Source organism: Dipodomys merriami, unplaced genomic scaffold (genome assembly GCF_024711535.1).
Source record: "Dipodomys merriami isolate MVZ:Mamm:240054 unplaced genomic scaffold, mDipMer1.0.p SCAF_25, whole genome shotgun sequence".
NCBI lineage: Eukaryota > Metazoa > Chordata > Mammalia > Rodentia > Heteromyidae > Dipodomys > Dipodomys merriami.
Genome location: NW_027203937.1, coordinates 13,404,037 through 13,428,345, shown reverse-complemented (window position 1 = coordinate 13,428,345; position 24,309 = coordinate 13,404,037). Strand labels below are relative to the sequence as shown.

Sequence of the window (24,309 nt, the reverse complement as noted above, 5' to 3'; positions counted from 1 at the left end):
CCTCCTTTGCAGGGGCCCAGCCTAGCTTGGTGTAGCATGAGGGCACAGAGAACTCAGTGTAAGTCCATGTTTCAGAGGAGGAGCCACCGTCCAGCGCCCTGGCCAGTGTGGTCCAGCATCTCCCATTGGAGCTCATGGATGGTGTTGTCCGGAACCTCAGCAATGATGACAGTGTGACAGACTCCCAGATGCTGACTGCCATCAGCAGGTGGGTGCTAAGGGCCAGGTGGTGGGAGGGGCCAACTCCCTCCTCCTCTTCTGAGTGTTCCTTTCAGATGGCTAGATGAGATTTAGGTTCGGGGCCAGGCCCTTTTTACTTGTTGACTGGTGGTAGCATGTGTTTTCAATTCCTGATCTGCATTTGGCCTGAGTAAGATGTGAGAGACACAGAGCTCTGCCCTCATGAGGCCATCAGGTAAAGTACCAGCTACATGACCCAGGAAATGCCAGTGAATTTGCAGCCTCAGTTTCTCCATCTGTAAAAATGGAGGTGGGTGGTGGTAAGAAAAGATGAAAGTCTTTATAATGTGCTTTCTGAGTTTGGAAAATACTTTAAACAAGACCTGGGTGCTTTTCAGCTCACAGAGCCCATGTACATCCTACCTCCCTCATGTAAATGTTGTCACACCTGTGTTCTAACCAACCTGCCTGTCTTGTGACCCCAGAATATGCCACCTATCCTCCCTTCAGTCCTTGGCCTGCACAGTCCTTACCCATGCCTCCTGCCATTGCTGCCATCCTTATGTGCAGATCAGCCGTCTTAGGGGCTCTTCTGAAATGCACATATTGTGCCTGAGGGCAAATCCTGCCTCCACTTCTCACCTCTGGGATTTTTTTTTTTTTTTTTTTTTTTTTTGTTGGTCGTGGGGCCTGAACTCTGGGCCTGGGTGCTGTCCCTCAGTTCTTCAGCTCAAGGCGAGTTCTCTACCACTTGAGCCACAGTGCCACTTCCAGCTTTTTCTGCTTATGTGATGCTGAGGAATCGAACCCAGAGCCTCATGCATGCAAGGCAAGCATACTGAGCCACCTTTCCAGCCCTCACCTCTGGGATTATTAAACCTTTGTGTTTGACTTTCCTCAGCTCTAAAGTGGTATCATTGAGCCCACTATATAGGAGGATTCAGTTAGATTGAGGTGAACCACATAACGTGCCTAGAACAGGCCATGGGAGCCATTGCTACTGCAATGATCATTACTTTACTCTTGTTTTCCCTCTTTGTAGTAATGAACATACAGATGATGCCAATGGTTATGTTTTCTTGAACAATGAGTTAATTCACATGAAGCAGAGCAGTCACTGCATAGGCTGGTTATTGCTGCCATTTAAAAAAAAATTAAAGAACTACTTGAAGTTAGCCTGGCGTTGGTGGTTCACGCCTGTAATCCTAGCTACTCAGCAGGCTGAGATCTGAGGATCATGGTTCAAAGCCAGCCTGGGCCAGAATGTCTGTGAGACTCTTATATCCAAAAGACTACTCCTAAAATGTCAGAAGTGGCACTGTGGCTCAAGTGGTAGAGCACTAGCCTTGATCACAGAGAGGCTCGGGAACAGAGCCCAGGCCCTGAGTTCAAGCTCCAAGGCTGGCATAAAAAACAAAAAAACAAAAAACAACAAACCCTTGAACTTGGGGACTCAATCAACTATATTGCTCATGGATGGCACTCTACCACTTGAACCATACGTTTAACCAGCATTTTGCTGGTTAATTTGAGACTCAGTCTCATGATTTATCTATCCAGGCTGGTTTTGAACCACCATCCTTTAGTTGTTTGCCTCTGGGTTAAACCACTGGCACCTAACTATCCTACCTTCTTTCAGTCAATATGACAACGCTGGGAAGGAGCTATCCTCAGGAAGGGGAAGTGGCTTGCTCTAGGTCATAGGGTATCCCAAGCTCTTCAGACCTAGGGCAATGCTGTCTTCTGGGCAGAGACAACCAGAAGCCAGTGTGAGTGCCTGGGTGCCTTCTGGCTTCCCTCCTCTGCCAGGTTTTGGGCTCATTTACATTTTCCAGAAATGTCTTCATTCCATGGACCCAGGGACTGCCCTGTGCAAATGTGTGAGGCAGTTTGGGGATGCAAATCTTCATGGCTGGTCCTTGGGCTGCCCTCGGCCCTGTGTCACTGTCACTCCCCTCACCAGGATGATCGACTGGGTGTCCTGGCCCCTGGGGAAGAACATTGACAAGTGGATCATTGCCCTGCTGAAGGGCCTGGCCGCTGTTAAGAAGTTCAGCATCTTGATCGAGGTTTCACTCGCCAAAATTGAAAAGGTTGGTGGCCCCTGTCCCAGCCCGAGCTGGTAGCCTTTCCTGCTAGTCTCTTGCTAGGGGAATGCAGGGCTGGGAGGCAGAGAACTCCTCCCCCCCTCCCTGCCAAGCTCTGCTGTGTGATCTAGGCAAATTCATTGTCTCTTTCTAGGCTTTAGGCTACCCACCTTCATTCTGTTAACCCTATTGGTCCATTCATCCATCCATCCATCCATCCATCAGCTGTCTTGCTGCCCATTTTGGTCTACTTGGCTCTGTGAGCACTCTCTTGTTCTTGCTTTCACATAGGACTGTTGTTCCAGCTCTGCTGTGTCTGACTCCCTCAGGGTATCTACTGAAGCTGTATTCAGCTATGAGTGGTCCAGGTGTTGGGGTGAGTGGGGGGGGATTCCTGACCAGCGACTATTTTTTAGGTCTTCTCCAAGCTGCTGTACCCCATCGTCCGGGGAGCCGCCTTATCTGTTCTCAAGTATATGCTTCTGACTTTCCAGCATTCACATGAAGCCTTCCATCTGGTAAGTGCCTCTCTGGCCTTGGAAGCCAGCGTCTCTGCTTCGGTCAAGGTTAGGGCTTGAATTCTGGATGTCAGTACAAGAAGAGGACTGAGACTCCATTGTACAGATGTGAAACTGAGGCCTAAGAAGTCGTGTGGCCCTCCTGGAACACACAGTAAGGTCAAAGTATAGGCTGATAACAGCTAGTGTTCATCAGGGTCGGCCATGTGCCAGGCCCAGGGCTACGGATGCGTATTTGTTCTTCTCACTCTTGGACTCTTTCTCTGTGAGATGAAGAAACTGCACTGGGAGGATCAAGTCACTCATTCTGGGTTTATAGCTGGTGTGTGGAAGTGGGGAAGGGAGAAAGGTCAAGCCACATTAGTGTGAACTTAAAGCCCCAACCCCTGTATGCCCCATTCCCTCCAGCAGCTTAGCCTGTAGCTCAGGCCTTTATATTGTCTCTGGGGCCTCTCACTTTGCCTGCCCGCTTCCCCTGGGATCTGCACGTGGGGCCCTTGATTCAGATCAGGGCAGTGAAACCTCATATTTCCCAGCTTGTTTAAGAAAAACCCAGAGCCAGGGATTGGGGTTTACTTGCTCAATATGGGGACCTTGTATGAAGGAGAAGGGGTTGCACTCTAGTATGGTGGGAAGAGATTAGATGATGTGATAATTTGTCTGAAGTCTGCCACAGGTCAGGGGCTTGATGCTACTACCATCCTTTTCCTTGTTCCTTTGTCCTGGCTGCCTGTTGTGACATTATGATATGCACCTCATGGGGTTTGAAAATTGAAACTCCATAGGACAGGGGAAGAAACGTGCTTTAGACCCAAGTGGATCTGGTTCGGGCACCATCCTCTTCTAACCTCCCCAGATGAAACCCTGGCACATTACATGACCTTTCTGGGTAGGAGGTATGGCTTGGTCCTAGTGTGCTTGCCTGATCCTGAGCATGGCCAGAAAACTAAAATTTACACAACCTTTGTAACTTCAGCCTCTTCTTCTATAACAGGAGGGCTGCAGCTACTGTTTAGGCCATGGAGAGGATGCTGTGCTTGACCTGCAAATGTGGGCTAGGAGAGTGATGGTGTTTGTCTCTAGATGCCGTGCTCATCTTCCATTGCCTCTGTTTTTTTGTTTTTGTTTTTGTCAGTCATGGGGCCTGAACTCTGGGTCTGGGCGCTGTCTCTCAGCTCTTCAGCTCAAGGCTAGCCACTCTACCACTTGAGCCACAGCACCACTTCCGGGTTTTTCTGCTTATGTGGTGCTGAGGAATCGAACCCAGGGCCTTATGCATGCAAGGCAAGCACTCTACCACTGAGCCACCTTCCCAGTCCCCTCCATTGCCTCTGATGGACAGAGTAGCTGTGGTCATTCAGACCTTGTGGCTTTTGGATATGGTCAGCTGGTTGAGGCTGAATAGCTGCACTGAGGCCTCTTTTCAGCTGTGAGGAGGCGTTAATTTTCCTGCTTTGCAAATGAAGAAACCGAGGCAGGGAGTCTTAGGTGCTATGTCTTGCTAAGGAAATCATGTCGCGCAGGGCTCAGCCCATTTGGGCCCAGGCGGGGGCGGGGAGGGGGTGCCCAGGTAATGGCCAGTGTGCGGACCTTGCTGTCTCAGAACCCTCCAGTGCTTCCAGCCATGACCTCATCCCATGTTTCTGCTCCCACCCCTGCTCTTGCAGCTCCTCCCTCACATCCCCCCTATGGTGACCTCTCTGGTCAAGGAGGACTCGAACTCGGGGACCAGCTGCTTGGAGCAGCTGGCGGAGCTGGTCCACTGCATGGTGTTCCGATTCCCTGGCTTCCCAGACCTGTATGAGCCTGTCATGGAGGCCATCAAGGTGAGTGACTGTCCCCTGCTTGTCCCTTACACTGCTGTAGCACAGGTGCCAGTTAAGGGCCTTCTTTAAGGCCGGTGGCAGCCTCCCAATATTTGCTCCCCTGATTCCCTCCTTATCACCTCCCCAGTGACATTTGTGCTTCAGGCACGCTGAGCTGCCCATCCCTGGAGTGGTCATACTCTGTCATGACTGCCTTGAGCCTTCGTGCATGCTCATCCTTCTCACCGTTCAACTGCCCCCGCAAGAAGCCTTCCTTGATAACTCTCAGTCTATCCTCTCAGGGCTCCCACAGCTCTCCCTGTTACATACTCTTAACACATTATCATGATTTATGCTCGTTCATGGGACTGCTGATGTTCTTCTCTGTGCCAGGTGGGGGCTAGGGACCGGGGACACAGACATGAAGAAAACAGAGCTATCTCCATCTGGGAACTTGCTGCCTAGTGGGGTGTGTATCACAGACCTGCATACAAAAGGAAGTCTGATCTCTATATAATAGCGCATACTTGTAATCCCAACTATTAGGGAGGTGGAGGCAAGATCGTAAGATCAATGTCAATCCAGGCAAAGTTACCAAGACTGTATTGCCAAAGGGGAAAAAAAAGGCTGGGATGTGATTCATGTGGTAGAACTTTTGCCTAGCATCTATGAAGCACTGGGTACAGTCCCAGGATAGCAAAAACCAAAACCAAACAAAAAAAACAAAGGAAAACAAAATCTGATTTAACCAGCTTATAAAATTGTGGGGGTTGTCCCCAAATCAGTAAAGTACTGAGGAGGAAAGGCCCTCAGTTAGGAGGAGGCTACAAGAAGGAAGTTTGAGTATGTCCATAGATTGCTAGGATCTGACAACCACAAACACCTACAGATAGCGGGACTTTTTTTGATAGCCCTTGTTCATGCTTTATATTTTTTCAAAATAATTTTTTTATTGACATTAAGTGATTATATAAATTTCACAAATTTCACAGTATTGTGGGCTAGTGATACTGAGTTACAGTCACAAACACATTTTTAGCCTTCACAAGTCAAATTGTTATTATCATGGTCTATAAAGTTTGTGGATTCTATAAGCTTTGACAGTACAAACTATTTCTTCCAGATTGGATGATATGTACATTTCTTTCCTTTTGCTCTTAGTGCAAGCTGTTCCCTCGTTCTCTCTCATTCCCTCCCTCCCATCGCTGCCCTTGAGTTGCTTAGTTCATTTTCATCAGTGTCCAGTGCAGCTGACGGCACGGTTTATCTTTTAAGGTCCACAAGAAACATAAAAGCAGATGCCACCTCACTTTCGTGCATGAACTGAGGCTTAGTGATGTTTGGTTCCTGGATCAAGGTGTGGGAGGCTAGGCATTGGCCTTCCCCATACCTGTGCAGGGGAAGATCTGATTTTCACTTCTGCAGCATGGCAGCCAGCCAGACTCTTGCCAAGCACGCCCCTAGGAAACTTCTGGGAATGCTTGTGAAGGTACAACAAAGGTCTCAGCTGAGCCTTCAAGAAAGTCAGGAGGATCCCCAGGGGCAGAAAAGGAAAACAATTCCAGGATGAGCTTTGTGAAAAGTGCTCTTTTTGCCTTGGGTTTGGGGTGAGGGACAGACAAGATGGCCATCTTCAGTCCCCAGTGCTTGAGCTGGCAGGAACAGGGCTGGAGGCTTAGGGCTTGTTCCCTGCAGAGCAGCCATAGGAAGCCACTGGAATGCCAAAGCCAAGGAAGGCTTCACCGAAAAGTAAGCTGGGAGAAATAATGCATGTGGTCCAAAATAGACATGATGGAAACTGCCCCGCTTTGTTTGGGCTCTGGACCGGGGAGAGAGAAATGGTAACCAGCATCTTGCTGTCAGGTGTACTTGGGGGTTTAAATTCCTATCACTTTTTGGGTTGGAAGGGCAACCTATGCCTTTGCATTAAAAGTATCCATAAGTTTCTGATATCCATGGATTGCCCTGTAGACACAAATCAAGCCGCCATAACAATACTTAGATTACTGGGTCCTGATGGCTCATGTCTGTAATATTAGCTACTTAGGAGGCTGAGATCTGAGGATCCATGTTTGAAACCAGTCTGGGAAGGAATGTCCATGAGTCTTTCTTATCTCTAACCAGAAAAACCAGAAATGGAGCTGTGGCTCAAGCAATAGAGTGCCATCCTTGAGCAGAAAAGCTGAGATAGCACCCAGGCCCTGAGTTGAAGCCCCAGTACTGTCACACACAAGATAACATATTGAAGACAGTTTTATAATGCGAATATTGCAAAATTCAGTCTACCATGACTGAACATATACCCAATAAGCCAAACCTCTGGCAATGTGTTGGATTTTCTGTTTTTCAAATATGACAAGAGTTTACAAAGGCACAGCAGGAGGGGTCCACAGCCGAGTTTGAGCTCCCTGGTAGTGTGTGAGCAGAGGAGACACTGTCCAGTATGTTGGTATCGTTGGGACTGTTTTCCTGCTAGGTTGCGAGCTGCTATTCTGTCCTCTGTGCCCAGCGATGAGGTAGATGAGTAGATTGTCATCAGTGGCAGCTGTGGGAACATACTGTAAAATGGGCAAGAATGGAGGAAGGAGAGTGGTTCTGCATGGAATGTGAGGGAAACCTTTGTATGCTGGTCCAGGGGGCAAAGTTGAGTCACAGGAAGTGACTAAGGAAGGTCGAGATAGCATAGGGGCCCACTGGAGAAGCTCTTTAGAAATCCCAGTAGGCATAGTAGGGTCTGACTGTTAGGGACTCCCAGCAGGAGGAGGCTGCAAATGAGTCAGAGGCAAAGATACCCGGGTGGGAAGGTGAGGTCCGGTATGCTGGTAATGCGAGCTTAGTGATTGGAAACTGGGCCGTGTCACATTTCTTAGTCTAGTTAAATCTGCGCTTTTCAACTATTCCTATCAGGGTACACCTGATGGCAGAGGAACGGCTTACCAGAGAATTTCTCTACAGTCCATTTTATCTCAAAGCCTTGGATATGTGCTGCAGAAGTATAAGCATTTGCCTTTATGTAGGCATCATTTATATATTAGAAATGTGGCACCAGAAATACGTGTCACATTTGCCCCGGGACTTTGAAATCATAATCCTTGGTACAAGCCAGTTTGATAGGCAAGGCAGCAAGTGACAGGAAATTCTTTCACATGTATAGTGTACCCATATCCTTACATACATGACCTTTTGTAAGTAAATTTTGGAAAATGCTCACCAGGATATACAAAGTTATGACAGTCACTTGGGGAGCTGTAGTTGTTTGCTTAGGCCATCATGTATGTTTCCAGTAGCATTAGGAGTTTGAAAGTTATCTGAAAGCTTGTCTTACTTTCCTAGAGTACAGAGTTACTTCTTCAGGAAGGATGGTATTTGATTTTTTTTCCCTAACATGGATATTTTTGCATCTCCTATGAGGTATGTCCTCTCTCTCTCTCTCTGTGTGGGTCTGTCTATCTGTTTTTTGTCCCAAATATTGTGTGTAGGAGGGGCTAGATAGGACATAAAAGGAAGAGGGAAAAAAAAGGTACTGAGCCCATGTCTCCTCCTGTCTGTCATCTTGAATTATTTTGAATCATTGGAGAGAGGTGACTGATGAATCTGGTAAATGATTGTTCTGTGAGATGAGTTTGTGAAAGTGTTGAAGCACAGCCTGAGTAAGCCCTGTGTTAGCATGAGGGTGTGCCCTGGGGAGAGAGGGTTTGGATGTTAAGCTGCAGGGGGGCTCTGGCTCCTGGGCACACCTAGGCAGGTGTGATCGGCAGCCAGAAATGGAGTACGGATGGAGGAGCTGTCAGGAGTGCGGCCCAGACCTAGTAAGTAGCACACATTGTGCTCAGGCAGTTTTCTATACATATCTCCTTATGAAAACTAGAGCCTGGTAATGGTCAGAAGTTGTTGTTTTGTGTGATACAAGATGCCAAGTGCTTCGGAAGGTGTGCTGATCCTGAGCTTGGGACTAACAAACCCCATCCTCAGCCCCTCAGTCCTCCAGCCACCCTGACCTCCGGTGCCAGACTGGATTCTGAATTCTGACTGCTTCTCCTGAGATCTGGTTCTGCACACCTAAAAAGGAGGCAGTGAAGTGGGAGCAACTGTGTACAAGCTCCGTGCAAGTACAGAATGCCAAACTGAGGTCCAGTCAGCTGAGGAAGCTGAGCAGAGAGATGTCAAGAGTGACTCAGAGGCATGCTTGCTGAGCAGGGCTGGGTGGCCAGGGAATGTGACAGTTCACACAGAATGGACACAGTGCTGGATTTGGCTGGTGGCAGGTTTTGTCAGTGCTTAGAATCTGGTACCCTGGGCTCTGCTGAGGACATGCACCAACTCTCCACTTACGCTCACGTGACCCAGGACAATTCTGTCTGAATCCTCTCTAAGCTGGGGTATACGCCACCTCAGACATTAGTGACCTGAAAAGTGAGGTAGAGAGCCCACATGTCAAACGGAGTCCCTGGAATAGTTCTAAGTGGGCTGTGTTCACACCCCTCTCCCCACACCTCTCAGCATGTGGTGGGGAGAATATGGGGTACGTCTAGGAAGGCTTTCCGAGGAAGGGGATACTTTTTGAGTTGACTATGGTACCCTTTGTCCTACCTCCTTGTTCCCTCCTCAGGACCTCCACGTTCCCAATGAGGACCGCATCAAGCAGCTGTTGGGGCAGGATGCCTGGACCTCACAGAAGAGTGATCTGGCTGGCTTCTACCCCCGGCTCATGGCCAAGTCAGACACAGGCAAGATTGGTTTAATCAACCTGGGCAACACGTGCTACGTGAACAGCATCCTGCAGGCCTTGTTCATGGCTTCCGAGTAGGTGCTGCCTGTTTTTGTTGTTGTTGTTGTTGTTGTTTTGTTTTTTGGGAAATGGGTTTCTTTGTGTAGGCCAGGCTGACCTTAAGTTCTCACTCCTCCTGCCTCACTCAGAATCCTGAGTTCTGGGATGTTAGTTTTGCACTATCATGCCTGCTTTGGCTTCTGTCTTAATGAAACAGAGTCATTATTCTCTATGGCTATGGATAGACTTCATAACTTGCTATAGAACACTCCTAGTAGCCGGGCTCAGATGGCTCACACTTGTAATCCTAGCTACTCAGGCGTCTGAGATCTGAGGATTGAAGTTCATAGCCAGCTTGGGCAGGGAATTCCATGAGACTTTTAGCTTCAATTAACCTCCGAAAAAGCTAGAAGTGAAGCTGTGGCTGAGGTGGTTGAACACTAGCTTTGAACATGACTCAGGGACAGCGCTCAGGCCCTGAGTTCAAGCACCAAGGCTGGTGCAAAAACAAAAATCACTCATAGTTTCAGCTTTGGTTTCTGGAAAAAAGCAGCTGTGGCTTAATCAACTGAAGCTGGGTTTTTCTCTTGTCCATTTTAGTTGGGGAAGTTTTGCTGCTGCTCCTCCTTCTTCCTTCCTAGGGAAGTTCTAGCTTCATTTGGTTTTTGATTTGTGTGTGTGTGTGTGTGTGTGTGTGCGTGCATGCATGCGCATGTGTGTGCACCTGTGCATGCATGTACGTGTGCCAGTACTAGGGCTTGAACTCAGGACCTTGTGGTCTTGCTAACTTTTTCACTTGACACTCTACAACTTCAGCTACCACTCCACTTCTGGCTTTTTGCTGCTTAATTGGAGATTAAGGTCTCATGGACTTTGCTGTGTGGGCTGGCTTTGAACCTTGATCTTCAGATCTCAGTCTCCTAAGTAGCTAGGATGACTGGCATGCGCCACCAGTGTCTATTTTTCTATTTTCAATATATGTGGACCAAGACGTATGTAAAATACAGCAAAATGAGTGTCCAGAAAAATGATCATGTAATTTTGTGCTTACAGTGAACATGAACACATCCATAAGTTCTAGATGCTTATGCATGTTCTGTACTTCCTGGCCCAAGACCAACTATGTGGGCCCTACTTTGAGTGGTGGCTGTGTGGAGAAATTCAGGACTGGCCAGTCCAGAGCAGTTTGTGAGAACAGGAGCTCAGCTGCGGCTCCAGAGACAGCGGCTACCCCGAAGGTTCCACTGTCCTTGTAGGATCAGACCTTTCTGCCCCTGCAGTGTTTCTCATGTTAACCCTGTCTGCCTCGTGTGAGGGCAGTGGGGAGCTGGGGGTGGTTCTGGGGCAGGGACAGCATGAGTGGGTGAAGGCCGAAGTCTGGATAGTCTTGGTGTTGTGGTGGGGGTGGTGGGGGTTTGTTCCCCAAAGAAGCAATGAGCAGGATGCGAGTGAGTGCAATGATGTCTGCACTGACTCGTGGTGTGTCAGAGTCCCACTCTTAAATCACTTGAATATTGGGGTTCTGTAGTCATGGGCTATCATAACTGGACCGTTGGGGTCACTTTGTTGTTCCTTTTATTGGCATAGCAAGGCCATTGCTATGCTCCTGACTTGGGTCAGTACAGGCCAATAGTTCACTGTCTTCTGTCCCCTGACCCTGCAGTACTGGGTGGTGTCTGGTGGAGAGGCTTCTGAGGGCCCTGCTGACCCTGGGTACACTGTTTTACTTCAAAGCTTTCGACACTGTGTACTTCGGCTGACTGAGAACAATTCTCAGCCCTTGATGACCAAGCTGCAGTGGCTCTTCGCCTTCCTGGAGCACAGCCAGGTATGGGGGCGGAGGAGGGGAAGGCTGTGTCACCAGGCGGTGATGACATGGTCTCTGGGACCTGCCTGCCCCTGGTTAGAAGCTCTTGCTCTGGAGTGAGCTTCTGGCTGACAAAGGTTTACAGCCAAAACGCCTGGGTCTGTTCAGTGCCCCTCCGACAGGGTAGATGGCTCCCAGTGTCCCCCCCCCCCCGGGGCCCGTTGCCCGCACCTCCCCTTGGCAGTGAATCCTATCACCTTGGGGCCCCTCCACTTGTCCAAGCTGCTGCCGAGCACACATGCCACCAGGCACCTGAGGGTTGTTGAGTGCAGGGGTGAAATACTGTCTCTACCATCGTGGCCGGGGATTTGGCAGAGCCCCACGTGGGCCCGAGGATGAGTGTGATAAAAGGCCTGTGAAGACAAAGGGGGCAGAGAAGGTGGCAAGGGAACCTTGGCAAGTAGGAGCGTGCTGGGGAGAGAGCAGCACACTGCCCTGGGGCCTGTGGCAACAGAGGGCAGCAGTGCTTTAGGCAGACAGGAAGGCAGCCAGGGGCAGAGCTTTCTGAAAAGCGTGAAGTGTGTGAGGGGAGAGCAGCATTGCCGCCAGGACCTCAGTGCCCATGCCCTGATCGGGGGCTGCAGGGACATGGGTCGTGCCGTGGAAGGGGGACTTGGTGAGGAAGCCGACTTGGTTGGGAGTGCAGCCCTAGGTAGATCCAAAGGCCTGGCAAGCGCTGGTGGAGGTGGCTCCTGACCCTGCCTTTTACCTGCCTTGTTTTAGAGGCCTGCTATCTCCCCCGAGAACTTCCTGTCTGCATCCTGGACGCCCTGGTTCAGCCCCGGAACCCAGCAGGACTGTTCGGAGTATCTGAAGTATCTGCTAGATCGGTAAGAGGCGCTGAGGCCCTGGCCCTACACACGTATGTACGTGTGTACACTTGTGTGCTGTGCGTGCTTGTGCGAATCCCTGGCCTGGGCCACAAACCAGTCTTTATGTCATGTATGCATGAAGGGTGGTCTGTAGCATGTGTGCTGACTCTGTGGACTTGTGCATGGATGTGTCTTCCCTGTGCGGACTCCTGCACATGTCTAGATGTTGGCTACTGAACAAAGTAGGCAGCAGGTGGGTGCACTGGAAGCAGGCCTGCTGTATATACATAAAACCCCGTGTTCCCTGCTTGCTCCAGGCTGCATGAAGAGGAGAAAACCGGGACAAGAATTTGCCAAAAGCTGAAGCAGTCCAGCTTGCCCTCCCCACCCGAGGAACCCCCTAGCCCCAGCCCAACCTCTGTGGAGAAAATGTTTGGAGGCAAGATTGTGACTCGGATATGCTGTCTCCACTGCCTCAATGTCTCTTCCCGTGAGGAGGCCTTCACGGACCTCTCCCTGGCCTTCCCTCCCCCTGAGCGCTGTCGGCGCAGGCGGCTGGGCTCTGTGATGCTCCCTGCCGCTGAGGATGGCAGTGCCCAGGAACTGCCACCGGCTCAGGCTGCCGGCAGGGTGGGGCCTCAGAGGCAGAGGAAACAGTGCATCACCGGGGCTGCGCCCCCTGCGGTTTTGGACATGGAAGGCCTGGGCTCCATCGCAACAGGGCAGAGCCTGCAGGAGAAGAAGGTGGAGAGGGAGGAGGCAGGGAAGGAGAAAGCAGAGGAGGAGGAAGAGGAAGTGAGAAAGGAAGAAGAGGAGGAAGAGACTCAGGAAAAGGAAGAAGAGGAGAATGAGAAAAGAGAGAAGGAAGAGGAGGAGAAGGAGGTGAATGACAAGAAGGAAGAGAGCGGCCTGGGGCCAGGGGCTCTCCAGGATGCCGCCACCTCCACCAGGGAGCAGGTGTGTGGCCCCGAAGGTTCTCGCTCGGTCCTGGATCTGGTCAACTACTTCCTGTCCCCTGAGAGGCTGACGGCAGAGAACCGCTACTACTGCGAGCCTTGTGCCTCCCTGCAGGACGCCGAGAAGGTGGTTGAGCTGAGCCAGGGCCCTCGCTACCTCATCCTCACCCTACTGCGCTTCTCCTTTGACCTGCGCACCATGCGGCGCCGCAAGATCCTGGACGATGTCAGCATTCCCCTCCTGCTGCGGCTGCCCCTGTCTGGAGGACGGGGCCAGGCCTACGACCTCTGTAGTGTGGTGGTACACTCAGGAGTGTCCTCAGAGAGCGGGCACTACTACTGCTATGCCCGAGAGGGTGCTGCGCGCCCCGCCCCCGCTCTGGGGGCCACCAACAGGCCAGAGCCTGAGAACCAGTGGTATCTGTTCAACGACACCCGGGTGTCCTTCTCCTCCTTCGAGTCTGTCAGCAATGTCACCTCCTTCTTTCCCAAGGACACGGCCTATGTGCTCTTCTACCGCCAGCGGCCTGGGGAGGGGTATGAAGCCGAATCGGGGTCTCCCCGAGTCCGAGCAGAGCCCACCCTCCACAAGGACCTGATGGAAGCAATTTCCAAAGACAATATCCTCTACCTGCAGGTGAGCAGGGCTGCCGTCTCTGATTGTACTTCTGGGGAGGGGGTTGTCCCCAGCACATCCCAACACTTACATCAGTTCTCTTCTGAGCCTCTTCCATTTATTTTTTATTTTTTTGTGCTGGTCCTGGGGCTTGAACTCAGGGCCTGGGCACTCTTCCTGAGCTTTTTTTTTGCTCAAGGCTAGTGCTCTACCACTTGAGCCACAGCTCCACTTCTAGCTTTTTTTGGTGCTTAATTGGAGATAAGTGTCTTATGGACTTTTCTGCCTAGGCTGGCTTTGAACTTTGGTCCTCAAATATCAGCCTCCTCCTGAGTAGCTAGGATTACAGGTGTGAGCCACTGGCTAGCTTACATTTTTTAAGTCCATTCATCCTGTCATTGCTCAGGACTTGGAACATGCTGTACAGTTGCAAGCATGCTGCAGGGGCAGGCTGGGCTCTAATAGAGCAATTTGTGGAGTCGGTGGTTAGGACACCTGTCAGGGCCGCCTTACCCAGTGACCTGCTTGCCCCACCGCTTCTGTTGGTCAGGCGTGGCACTAAAGTGTTTAGCAATGGGCACAGCAGGGTTTTTGTGGGTGGTGGGTTTCAGCTGTGGCCAACTGGAGCAGCCAGACTTGCCTGTAGACTTGGCCTTGTATTTGGTGTAGGACAGAGAAAGGTTGGGTCCCCAGGCCGGTTTTGGATTTTCTTTTGGGTTGTGCAGGTGAGGCAGGAAGTCTCTTTGAAGCTGATTTCATTTCAGCAGGAGGAATAGCTTGCTCACAGGCAGAGGCTGCTCCTTGTGCCTGGAGAGGGCCATGGGGTGGGTGACGAGTCGAGTCCCCTCAAGGTCCCTAAACCATCTGCTTTCCTTATCAAGTCCTTGACAGCCAGTCACAGTCCAATATGAATGAGATCCTTTCCTCCAAGGGACTGAATTGTCACCGAGAGGAGGGTTTGAAGACTAGACCTGGGGTGGAAGAATGGATCTGTCTTGTCATGTGGCCATGGAGGTGGGGTGCCTCAGGAACACACTGTGCCTTCTCTGAGCCCTGGCCCTGGGCTCCTGGAAGAGCTGGATGGCACTAGGGGAGGGCTTTGGCTTTAGGGGTGTGGATTCTAAACTTTCTCTCCACCCTGTCTGCTTCCAGGAGCAAGAGAAGGAGGCCCGGAGCAGGGCGGCATACATCTCTGCCCTCCCTGCCTCTCCACACTGGGGGAGGGGCTATGATGAAGACAAGGATGAGGATGAAGGCTCCCCGGGAGGCTGCAGTCCTGCAGGTGGCAATGGTGGTGACTTCCACAGACTGGTCTTCTAATACGAACCCTCTCCTATCCTGATTCCACCCATGGGAACACCACAGTCAACTTTAGGGGACAAAAATTACCTCTTCCTTCTGGGAGCCAGATCAGACTGTCTGGGAGAGAGGAAGGTCCAGGTAGGGGCTTGGGCCCAGGCAGAGCCTCTCTTGAAGATAGAGCCTGGGTGGGCTATGGAGAGGCCTAGGATGGAGTAGCGTGAGAATGAGAAGATGGAAAAGCATCTGGGACTTTGGTCCTCAGCCTGAAGGGCACACGGAAACCCAGATGTGGACCTTAGGGTGGTCCTCAGGGTCTGGTACTGGGCTCAGTCTCATTAAGGTTTTACACCCAAGTGACCTAACTTGAAGCTTCTTGGATAGACATGTTCTGTGTTTTGCCTCCCCACCTTCCCTGCACAGGCCCAGTCCTGGAGAAATGAGCTCTGCTGGCTCAAGAACCTGGGCTGAGCTGCTTCTGCTCAGTGTCCTCGTACCTCGCTCCAGTTCCCTTCCCATAGTTCCTGCTCCATAGGAGAAAAAGCACAGTGGGCCCAAGCCCTTGCACCAAGAAGGTGACTTGAAGGTGTCGCCTCGGCCTGCCTTTGTTTCTCTGAGGGGGTTCAGAGGCAAGGTATGTGGGTGCCATAGGTGGGAAGCCTTGTGGCATAGGATCAGGGATGAAGGTTCTCACCTGCCCCTCCCCTGTACCAAGCAGAGTTCCTCACCTCCACCCCCCTCACCTGCCTCAGTGCCTCAGATGACACCAATTGCATCCCCTTTGGTTAAGGTTGAGAGTTCTTAGTTTACTGCAGAGCTGCCCGTTTGTTGGGAAGCATCATCTGTGCTCAGGAAACTGGCTCTCTTGGCTGTTCTGGGGAGGGGCGGGATGGACCAGATTGCACAGATGACTTCATTGCACCCTGACATTGCTATAGCCCTTTCTCAGTGGAAAGAGCCTTGTGTTCTTAAACAGGAATAAAACTAGGTTCTCTGCAGCCTGTGAAGGATGCATCGTTCTTCCCATCTCAGGGGCTGTGGGGCTGTGTGCTTGGTTTTCTTCCTGGGTTCTGGCAATCTGAGGGTGAGCTGGGCTCCTGGCTGGTCAGGTGAGGCTGTGTGCCTGTCTCTGGGGGGCTTTCAAGTGCAGTGTGCAGGTGAGCATGTGGTGCTGGATGAGGAGGACCCGGGGGCAGACTGGGGGGACAACAGGATGAGGCGCTGGGAGATCTCCCATGGGATATGACATGAGCCCTGAGGTAAGCATGGAACCCCACAGCTGAGGCACTCCAGAGCCAAAGAACGCTAGGCTGGCCAGGAATATCTGCCCCACCCCTGTCCCTCCTCTGAGAATTGGGCATGGAGTGAGGGGAGGTCAGGGCCTTTTCTGACCTTCACACAGCAGCCCCTGCCATTCCAGGCTCCACGCACAATTCTCCTCAGGCCTCAGCCGGTTCTTGGAGCTAGAATGGGACCCACAAGTGGCCATGTGCAGGGCCCAGGACCTGCCCTTAGCATAGGGTCCCCTTTCCACTGAGCCTGTCCATCCACCCCTTTTAAGGTAAGACGTGGGAAAGCAGGGACAGAGATGGTGGCAGTCATGGGACAAGGGGTTACAAGGGTTGCTGAATCTTGGCTTGTGGTATCACAGACTCGAGCTGTCGAGCTGTCAGACAGGACACAGTGCTCAGAGCCAGGGAAACTCCCCCTCCCACACCGGCTTCCACATGCCCTGAACTGGCAGATGCTAGTTGGGTGCGATAGCTCAATTCGTTCCTGTGAGAATGGAGCAGACTGGCCCATCAGCACTCCAGGGGTCATTTGGGAAATGATTTCCTCTGAGATAGGTGTTTATGCATAGCTGCCCCAGGCTGGGTCCCTGCAGCCCTCTCAGAGACTCCAGTGGCCCTTTAGGTTGCATTTCTAAAGGACTTTATTTTTGTTGTCCTGTTCTAACACCACAGTAAAAAGGGACCTGCAAGCTCCAGGCCTGTACCATGTGTCACCACGGCAAAAACATGACCCACTCCAACACATTTCCCGTCCCACCCCGACTACTCACAGATAAATACGGGTTACAAAGTTTTTGAAAACAGAATAAATTAATAACTTAAGTGATTAGGCACCAACAGTGATTTGAAAAATTAAATGTCAATTTTTAAATGGTATTAAGACAACCTAAGACTAGGTTGCGCCTAGCCCATTTTTCTCTTCCCAACAGCCACAGTTCTGTGAATTCTAACTTTGAAAACACAATAATCAACAAATTACACAAAACAAACACCACCAGTTACCACATGACAGCACAAAATCTTCCATCAGGCCCCTGGCCACAGGGAGGCCTCTGGTCCCAGACCCCAAAGAATTGGACAAGTCCCAGAAAGATGGCCCCATGAAGTCAGCTTCACTTCCCCACAGTCTACAGCGGAAGGCCCGGGTAGACAGGAAGGCAGCGCTAATTCTCTCTAGTCTTGCACTCATATGGAGTTCCGTCGGAGGCGGGGAAAGGAGAAGAGGGGAAGGGCAGGGTAGCTAGAACACAGTTTGCGCAGGTAAAGGGCCCCCGGCCAGGCTGGAATTGATCCCCAGCTCCAGTAACTTCAGAGTGGTGGGTGCTTCTGTTAAGAACAGGGTAAGTGTAGAAGTCACTAAAAATCAAGCTAGGGCAGGACAGACAACGCTGGGGGCTGCTGGACCCCGTATGAGAAATTACAGAGCAGGGAGTTCCCCTTAAAGCAGCTGGGGGGAGGGCAGGAGCCTCAGTCTACCCATCCTGGATCCCAGGGAGTCGCCAACTTTTCTGTAACCCTGTAGAGGTGAAGGCTCTTAGGTGAACCCAGGAAGGATGAGCTGTGAGCTATGCTAGGTGAGAGTGTATGTCCATTCTGGGGTCTCAGTCCTTGTCAGGCTACCAGGAGAGGACTTTGAGCCATGTGGATAGGCCAAAGGGTGTGCTTCTTAAACTGAGTCGACACTTGTTTTGGTGGGCACGTGATACATGGTTGGTAGTTTGGGGCTTGTGAGCTCTGCTTTCCATAGCCATCGGCTCCTGTCCATCTTTCCACCTTCACGCCTGCTTCCACCCTAGCTTTGCAAAGTGGTAGGGACTGATTGTAAGATGGAGGCCTCCCCTCAGACCTTGAACTTTCCACATGGCGCACACACAACATGGTACACACAGAGTAAACCAGCAACCTGCAAAAACCTGCCCAGTGCAGCCACAGTTAGCCTTTCACCCATAGGAAGTCAGACACTTGAGCGAGCCCATGCCAGGGTTTGTCCAGTGTCTCCTTCCTTCTTGTGGGGACGCAGCCCCTGGCTGCCTGTTCTGTGGAACTCGCGCTCTGCTTCTCTAAGGCTTAGAGTTCAAGCTCCTCTTCCTAGGTTGCCTTCCCTGTCTCCACCCCTCACTCGCCTTGGCCTCCCCACCTCAACACTCCATCAGCATTTTATCCTTTTCTTTCTGACCTCCAGGGACAAAGTGTGAGATTAACCTCGTAGCCTTGGGGTCCAAACCTAGAGCTTAGCTATAGGGGGAAAAAAACCCCAAACCAACACAACAAAATGGCTCTTGATTGGCACTGAACTACTGCTAAAGGGCTAGTTGAGGAAAGATACTGAAGATGGAGCTTCCCAGAGGGCCATGCGTGTGCTCCTAGGAGCAAAGAAAAAAATAAAATCTCTGGTCTGCCCCACTGCCTCTGAAACTTGATAATTTGGTCCAGAACTTTGAATGACAACAACATCATATTCCCCGTCATAACTCAGGAGCACCCCTCCTCCTCCTCTTCGCCCATCTCATGAACTCTGAAGCTCGGGGGAAGAGGAAAGAGACTTCTTCCATCCATGTAGCCAAGTCTAAGTCTAGCACTGACCTTCTTGGGAGCACAGAGGTGCGAGGAGCTGAGAAAACACCGGGGCTGGCAGAGGCCAGTTATGCTCCAGTTTTGAGACCTGTCGTGTGCTATCAGCCATACCCCATATGTCTCTGTTCGGAAGGGTCCTGTTTTCCAGCCATCCTCAGTGCTGGGTGTGTGTGTGTGTGTGACCTCAGGTCCCTCTTTCACTTTGTTTCTTCCAGCAGCCCCATGTCCTGACTGCCTCAGGCTCTTTACCATGCCCTCACTTGTTCCGTGGGCCCTGTGTCCCTGTCTTAGGTCACCTCTGTATCTTACACCTCCCAGAAACTTTACTTGCTGCCTGGCCCTGCACATCCTATCCATGTCCCCCAGCTCCTGTGTCGCCTCTAACACTCCTCCCTCCCTGCTACTTCTCCCATTTTCCCAACCCACTCACCCTGCTACTGTCCCAGAGCGGTCCTATAGCACCAGTTCTGGGGCCCTGATTGTGTAGCACCCTTGTCACGCCACGCCTGGTACCTCATTCTTTATAGCTTATCAGTCCTGTCCTTCATCCTTCTGCTGCCCATTCATTCCACAGCAGTGGCCCCGCCATAGCCTTGGCCTGAAAGCAGGGGAACCCTGCAGGTAGCCACTGTCCTTGTGCATCTGAGATCAAATTCCTTGGTCCCTCAACACTACCTCTGACCTTCACTCTTATCTACTTCATCTTCTGGTGACCTGCCCTGCCTATAACCATACAGACAAAAGTCCATGTCCACTTTGATTGGGTCCTTGGTTCCCTGGATTGTCCTCTGGGACTGGAGAGACAGCCCTGAGGGAAGGGAAAGGGTGGAGGGCTGTGACCAAATGTGAGGTGTGTGGAGTCTGGCTCAGAGCCCTGCTCCTTCCCTCCAAGGCTCCAGGCAGTAGACAGGCAGGCCCTGAGAACAGGAGGAGGCTTTTTGGCAACAGCTCCTAACTAAGGTGGGTGGAGGCACTGCCAGGATTGACAGAAGTCACTGTGGGTCTGCCCTACGTGCCTCCATCAGGCCCTCACCTCCAAGGGTCTGGGTCCCTGATGTCAAATGCTTGAAGGCTGAGGTTGGTGGGGTGGAGGGGGGTAGGAGAGGGGTGGGAGCGGAAGTGGGGGGAGGAGCCAGCTTCCAGTTGCTTCTTGGCCCCTCATCACAGCTTGGCGCCCTTGGAAGGCTCTGAGGACTGCCGCACATCTGTCCACTCCTGCATGGTGTTCTGCAGTGCCTGGGTCTTCTCTTTATCCACTTGGACATAGTCTACCTTCTCGTCTGAAGTGACAGATGACGTGGAGGGCTGAGGAGACAGAGTGAGTGAGTGGGATAAGGAAGAAAATGAGGTCTATGCCAGCAGGCCAACAACAGCCCCTGACCAGCCTCCAGGGCCTGCCATCTTTCCTAAGTGTGGGCTTCCAAATGAGATCCAAACCATCAGCCTATAGGAGACAGCCCTGAGTTCCAGTTCTGAGGATCTTCCTTAGCCTGGACAGATCACGCTCTCCCGGTCACCTCCCTCTGGCCACTCTTCCCAACAGAACACCAGGCTTTAGATGTGGGGATGAGCTCTAGGTGTTCTCCCTCAGATACACCCCAGAGGGGAGCTATATTGGGGCAGAACCTCACACCCTACAGTCTAGACAGGCTGGCTCTCCAGGGAAGGCTGGAAGTACCTAGAAAGCGTTTATGCCCCATCTAGATAATGAATTCACAGGAGAATGGGATAGGCCAGATCTCCATGTTTTGGGCATGTACACTCTTCGTAAGCTCAAGTAGACAAACTGCTGCTGCGCACACATTTGCCCGTTTCTGATGCATGTATTTCTGATGGGCTGAGCTATGGCCCAAGGAAAACTATGCTCAGAGAAAGGAGGATCCCCACAGGCCCACCCGCCCCAGGCACCTTGCGGTGAGGGCTCGGGGAGCCCGGCTGGAAGTCCAGGGCCAGGTAATCAACACTGCCAGTGCTCTTCTTAGGGGCTGGACTGTTGGTGCCACTGGGAACAGGGGATGCAGACACTGGGTTTTGCTATATCACAAAGAAGAAAAACAGGTCAGAAACAGAGCAGCCAGCAGCAGCAAATCAGCTCTTGGGAGGAAGAGCTGCTGTTCTGTGTCCTGCTCTGTGCCAGCCACTATGACTCCACGTTCTCACCACAGTCTTGAGAGGCAGGGGTTACTGCTTACCTGGCTAAAAGCAGTGGCTCTGAGAAGCACAGTGCTGTCCAGGAATGATCATAACTCCCAGACCCACGTTAATCCCATGCACTGTGCTGCCTTGCGTTTCCAGCCTCTGGCCAAGCCCCATGCATGGGTCTCTCCCTGAGACCCAGCTGTGGCTTCTGAGAAGGGGTCTTGGCTCTGGCACTGGAGGCAGGCAAGCTTCCTGGAGCTGCCCCTGTCCTCTGAAATGCTCCTCACGAAGAGCAACTTGTTGGAACACTCCATCGAGTGCTGCGGAGGCCTCAGTCTCTAGGGGTCCTGTGTTCAGACCTAGTCCTGCTCTACAAAAGAACTCCCACACAGAGCTTTCTCACAGTCTGATTCTAACGAGAAAGGTGACAGTCCTGTGTTCTAGCTTTTGGGAAGTGGTGGGGTTTGAGCTTAGCCTTCCTCTTGCTAGCCAAGTGCTCTACCACATGAGCCAGCCCATTTTGCGTTAGGTTATTGTTAAGGTAGGCTCTTCCTTTAGGCCTTGGCTTCTGTCTATTCCTCCTAAGTAGGCACAAGTAGCTCTATGAACACCCCATGCCACCCCACTCATATTATTAGTTGAAATTAGGGTTTCACCTTTCACCCAAACTGTAATCCTTAAAACAGCTGCCTCCTCCAGAGGAACTGGGATTACAGGCAAACCAGGTATTGGGTAGCTTTGCCTATTTCAGTGAAAAATCTCTCAGAGGAACCTTAAACTGTACCCTGCCTGGGTCTGTCACCAGAGGGAGGTGTGCGCGCATCTCCCAACACCGCTTCTCTAAGAACATCCCTCATGCCACCAGCCCTTTAAGGGCTGTGTCTTCCAGCTGATGACAAGACGCACAAACTCTGGAAGGTCTGCAGCAGAGGGTAAGCAGGCAGTTCCCGAGATGAGGGGAAGCCTCAGGATTGTTAGTGCTTCCAGCAAAAGCCAGAGGACTCACCATGGGGACATAGTTCTCCTCGCTGTCTCCCGAGTCCGTGCTGGTGATGCTCTGTGTGGAGATGGGGCGGCAGTACTGGGAAGAGCTGGAGTTAAAGGTGTGGCTGTTGTGGGAAGAAGACAGCATGAGCCTTGGGGTGCCCTGACCCTCATGTTCTTAGATCTAGGCCATGGTGGACATAAGCGTTCCCCCTTATAGATAAGGAAACCAATTCTCAACACGAGCTAAGAGGAGCTGAAGTGATGGTGAATGTTGAGATTTCATCTTGGTTGGAATGAGAGATGTCTAGGGGATTGTAAAGCAGGCTTCTGGATACTGCCCAAAGATGCTTGGCATGTGGGTCAGCAACTGGGTGGCAAAGACCCACCCTACTTTGGGTAGCACTCTCCAGTGGAGTGGAAGAAAGAGGAAGCCTGCCTACGCAGGGTCACCCTCTTCCACACTCTTCCCACCATGAAGTTTCTGCCTTGCCACAAGTTTAGAAGCAAAAGAGCCAGGTGACCATGGACTGAAACCACGAGCTTAAAATCTGCCTCCCTTTTACTGTTGTCAGAAAACCTAACACTGCTGAAATCATTAGCATCGAAATCTAGTTGTCCCCAAGAGACCTTCCCACGCTTTAATGCTTCACTCCAAGGTCCTGCTTCCACAGACACTTACTTAACTCTGGACCAAGACTTGGTGACAGGTGACTTGAATGGGAGCTCATCGATGACAGCATTGTTTCTCAGGTCAAGGGGTGTTGGCTTTGCTGGAACAGGAACAGAGCCAGTGATCATGCCACATAGGCATATAATACTTACCACATACAGGTATATATTATAGAAACGTCTTTACAATCACTCAATTTGCTTAAGGAAATGAAGGACATAAAGGTGTCATTTAGTATCTGCTGGGGACTGCTTCCAGGACCATATATGATACCTAATACAACGTGAACAGTTGTCTTATTTATGGAATAAGAAAAATCTATACACGGTAGTTCAAAGATATTTTTGATCTGCCTTGGTTGAATGTGCAGGACCTGCAGATGGATGACTACATAATTATTTCCCATGTGGAAGCTATGGCTTTGGATTTCACATAGACTTTCAGCATACAAAATTGGACAGTCTGAGAACAGATTTTTCTCTACAGGATTTTGACTGTATATAAAAACAAGAGACTATTTGAAATGGAGATGGTCACCATGACTACTCCCTGCTGTTTTTGGACAGAGCTGGGCAAACTACAGTGGAGGAAGGTAAATAGCAAAAGGCCCTGAAGGCTTCAGGCTCAGATGTGAATTTCCTGTTGGCTCGATTGATCCGATTCTTCCCTTTGAATCCCTGCTGTTTAGCCAAGGCCAGGCCTGCACTGGCAGACCTGGAATGTGGACTCCAGCACTCCTTTCTGGTCTGCATACAGGCGCACACACACATGTAACCACTGTGTTATCTGCTGTGGATGAGACACACTCTCCTAGATGCTGTCTTTCTAAACAAACGCTCATTTCGTACATAAGAAAACTGAGGCTCAAAGAATTCACATTATTTGCATAGACTCACACCTTCCAAGTCCAGTCTCTACCTGACCTTTAAGCTCCTGTATGTCGTTCACGGATGGGACTTACCTTTGCGGTCAGGCTTGAGGTTCCGGTTGACAGGGGGTGGCTGGATTTCACTTCCTCGGCTGGGGCCTCTGTGCAGAGGAAGGGATGTAGATGGGTAGGCCAGTGGGTCAAAGTGATGGGGCCCTGGGCTCATGGGGATGTAGACACTCTGGGAATTGTCGCCTGCCCGCTCCATGGCTAGCAGGGAGGAAGAACCCGGGTTCATGGGCACATAGTTGTCTTCGGAACTGGCACTGTCTGAGCGGCCCACCATAGTTTTCCCGGGCTAGAGAGAGGGAACATGAGAGAAACAACTGTCACCAGAAAGAAGAAATAAAGGTGAGACTCTGTACAAAGCAAGCTGCCCCAGTGGGTTAGCTATACTCTGATACTATAGTGGAGACGGTGGGAGGGATGGGGAAATGAGGTCTCGTGAGCTTTCCACGACCTCTTGGGACCCACCTCTACTTCATGATAAATCTGAAGTCAGCCTAGCCTCCATTCATCCTTGGTTGCTCCAGATTCACCACTGGCAGATGAGTAGTGAGACCCTCAGTAGGATCCGGGGCATACTTGGCCCTGGTGTGGAGCCAGGTGTGCTTGCCCTGTCCAGCCTGCAGTGGGTGTGGTTCCCTCCAGACATCGTGCTGACCACCAACCTGTGCAGTGCTACAGCCATTCTCTTGTCCTGGTCATCCAATGGAGCTGCACCTGTCTCAAGACCTAACTTCTTGTCTTTCTAGTGGGCTTAAAATGAAGCTTACCTGTCCTTCTTTCTGCACAGAATCTCTCCTCTACC

The 24,309-nt window shown here is 51.2% G+C and overlaps 2 protein-coding genes across 3 annotated transcripts in view; one reads left to right on the top strand and one right to left on the bottom strand.

The window, feature by feature from the left end:
• Window positions 1-15,985, top strand: part of Usp35 (ubiquitin specific peptidase 35) — a 58,776-nt gene extending 42,791 nt beyond the window's left edge. For both annotated transcript variants that reach the window (XM_070034921.1, XM_070034922.1), the window contains exons 3-11: window positions 76-208; window positions 2,144-2,273; window positions 2,684-2,785; window positions 4,453-4,611; window positions 9,200-9,393; window positions 11,093-11,186; window positions 11,949-12,055; window positions 12,355-13,630; window positions 14,762-15,985. In XM_070034921.1, the coding sequence (XP_069891022.1) occupies window positions 76-208; window positions 2,144-2,273; window positions 2,684-2,785; window positions 4,453-4,611; window positions 9,200-9,393; window positions 11,093-11,186; window positions 11,949-12,055; window positions 12,355-13,630; window positions 14,762-14,929 (2,363 nt within the window). In that variant the 3' untranslated portion in view covers window positions 14,930-15,985. The remainder of the gene's footprint in view (window positions 1-75; window positions 209-2,143; window positions 2,274-2,683; window positions 2,786-4,452; window positions 4,612-9,199; window positions 9,394-11,092; window positions 11,187-11,948; window positions 12,056-12,354; window positions 13,631-14,761) is intronic.
• Window positions 15,986-16,823: 838 nt separating this feature from the next.
• Window positions 16,824-24,309, bottom strand: part of Gab2 (GRB2 associated binding protein 2) — a 190,436-nt gene continuing 182,950 nt past the window's right edge. The window contains exons 6-10 of the mRNA XM_070034917.1: window positions 23,532-23,796; window positions 22,580-22,670; window positions 21,920-22,022; window positions 20,683-20,808; window positions 16,824-20,079 (exon numbers count right to left, since the gene is read on the bottom strand). Coding sequence (XP_069891018.1) covers window positions 19,936-20,079; window positions 20,683-20,808; window positions 21,920-22,022; window positions 22,580-22,670; window positions 23,532-23,796 — 729 coding nt within the window. The 3' untranslated portion in view covers window positions 16,824-19,935. The remainder of the gene's footprint in view (window positions 20,080-20,682; window positions 20,809-21,919; window positions 22,023-22,579; window positions 22,671-23,531; window positions 23,797-24,309) is intronic.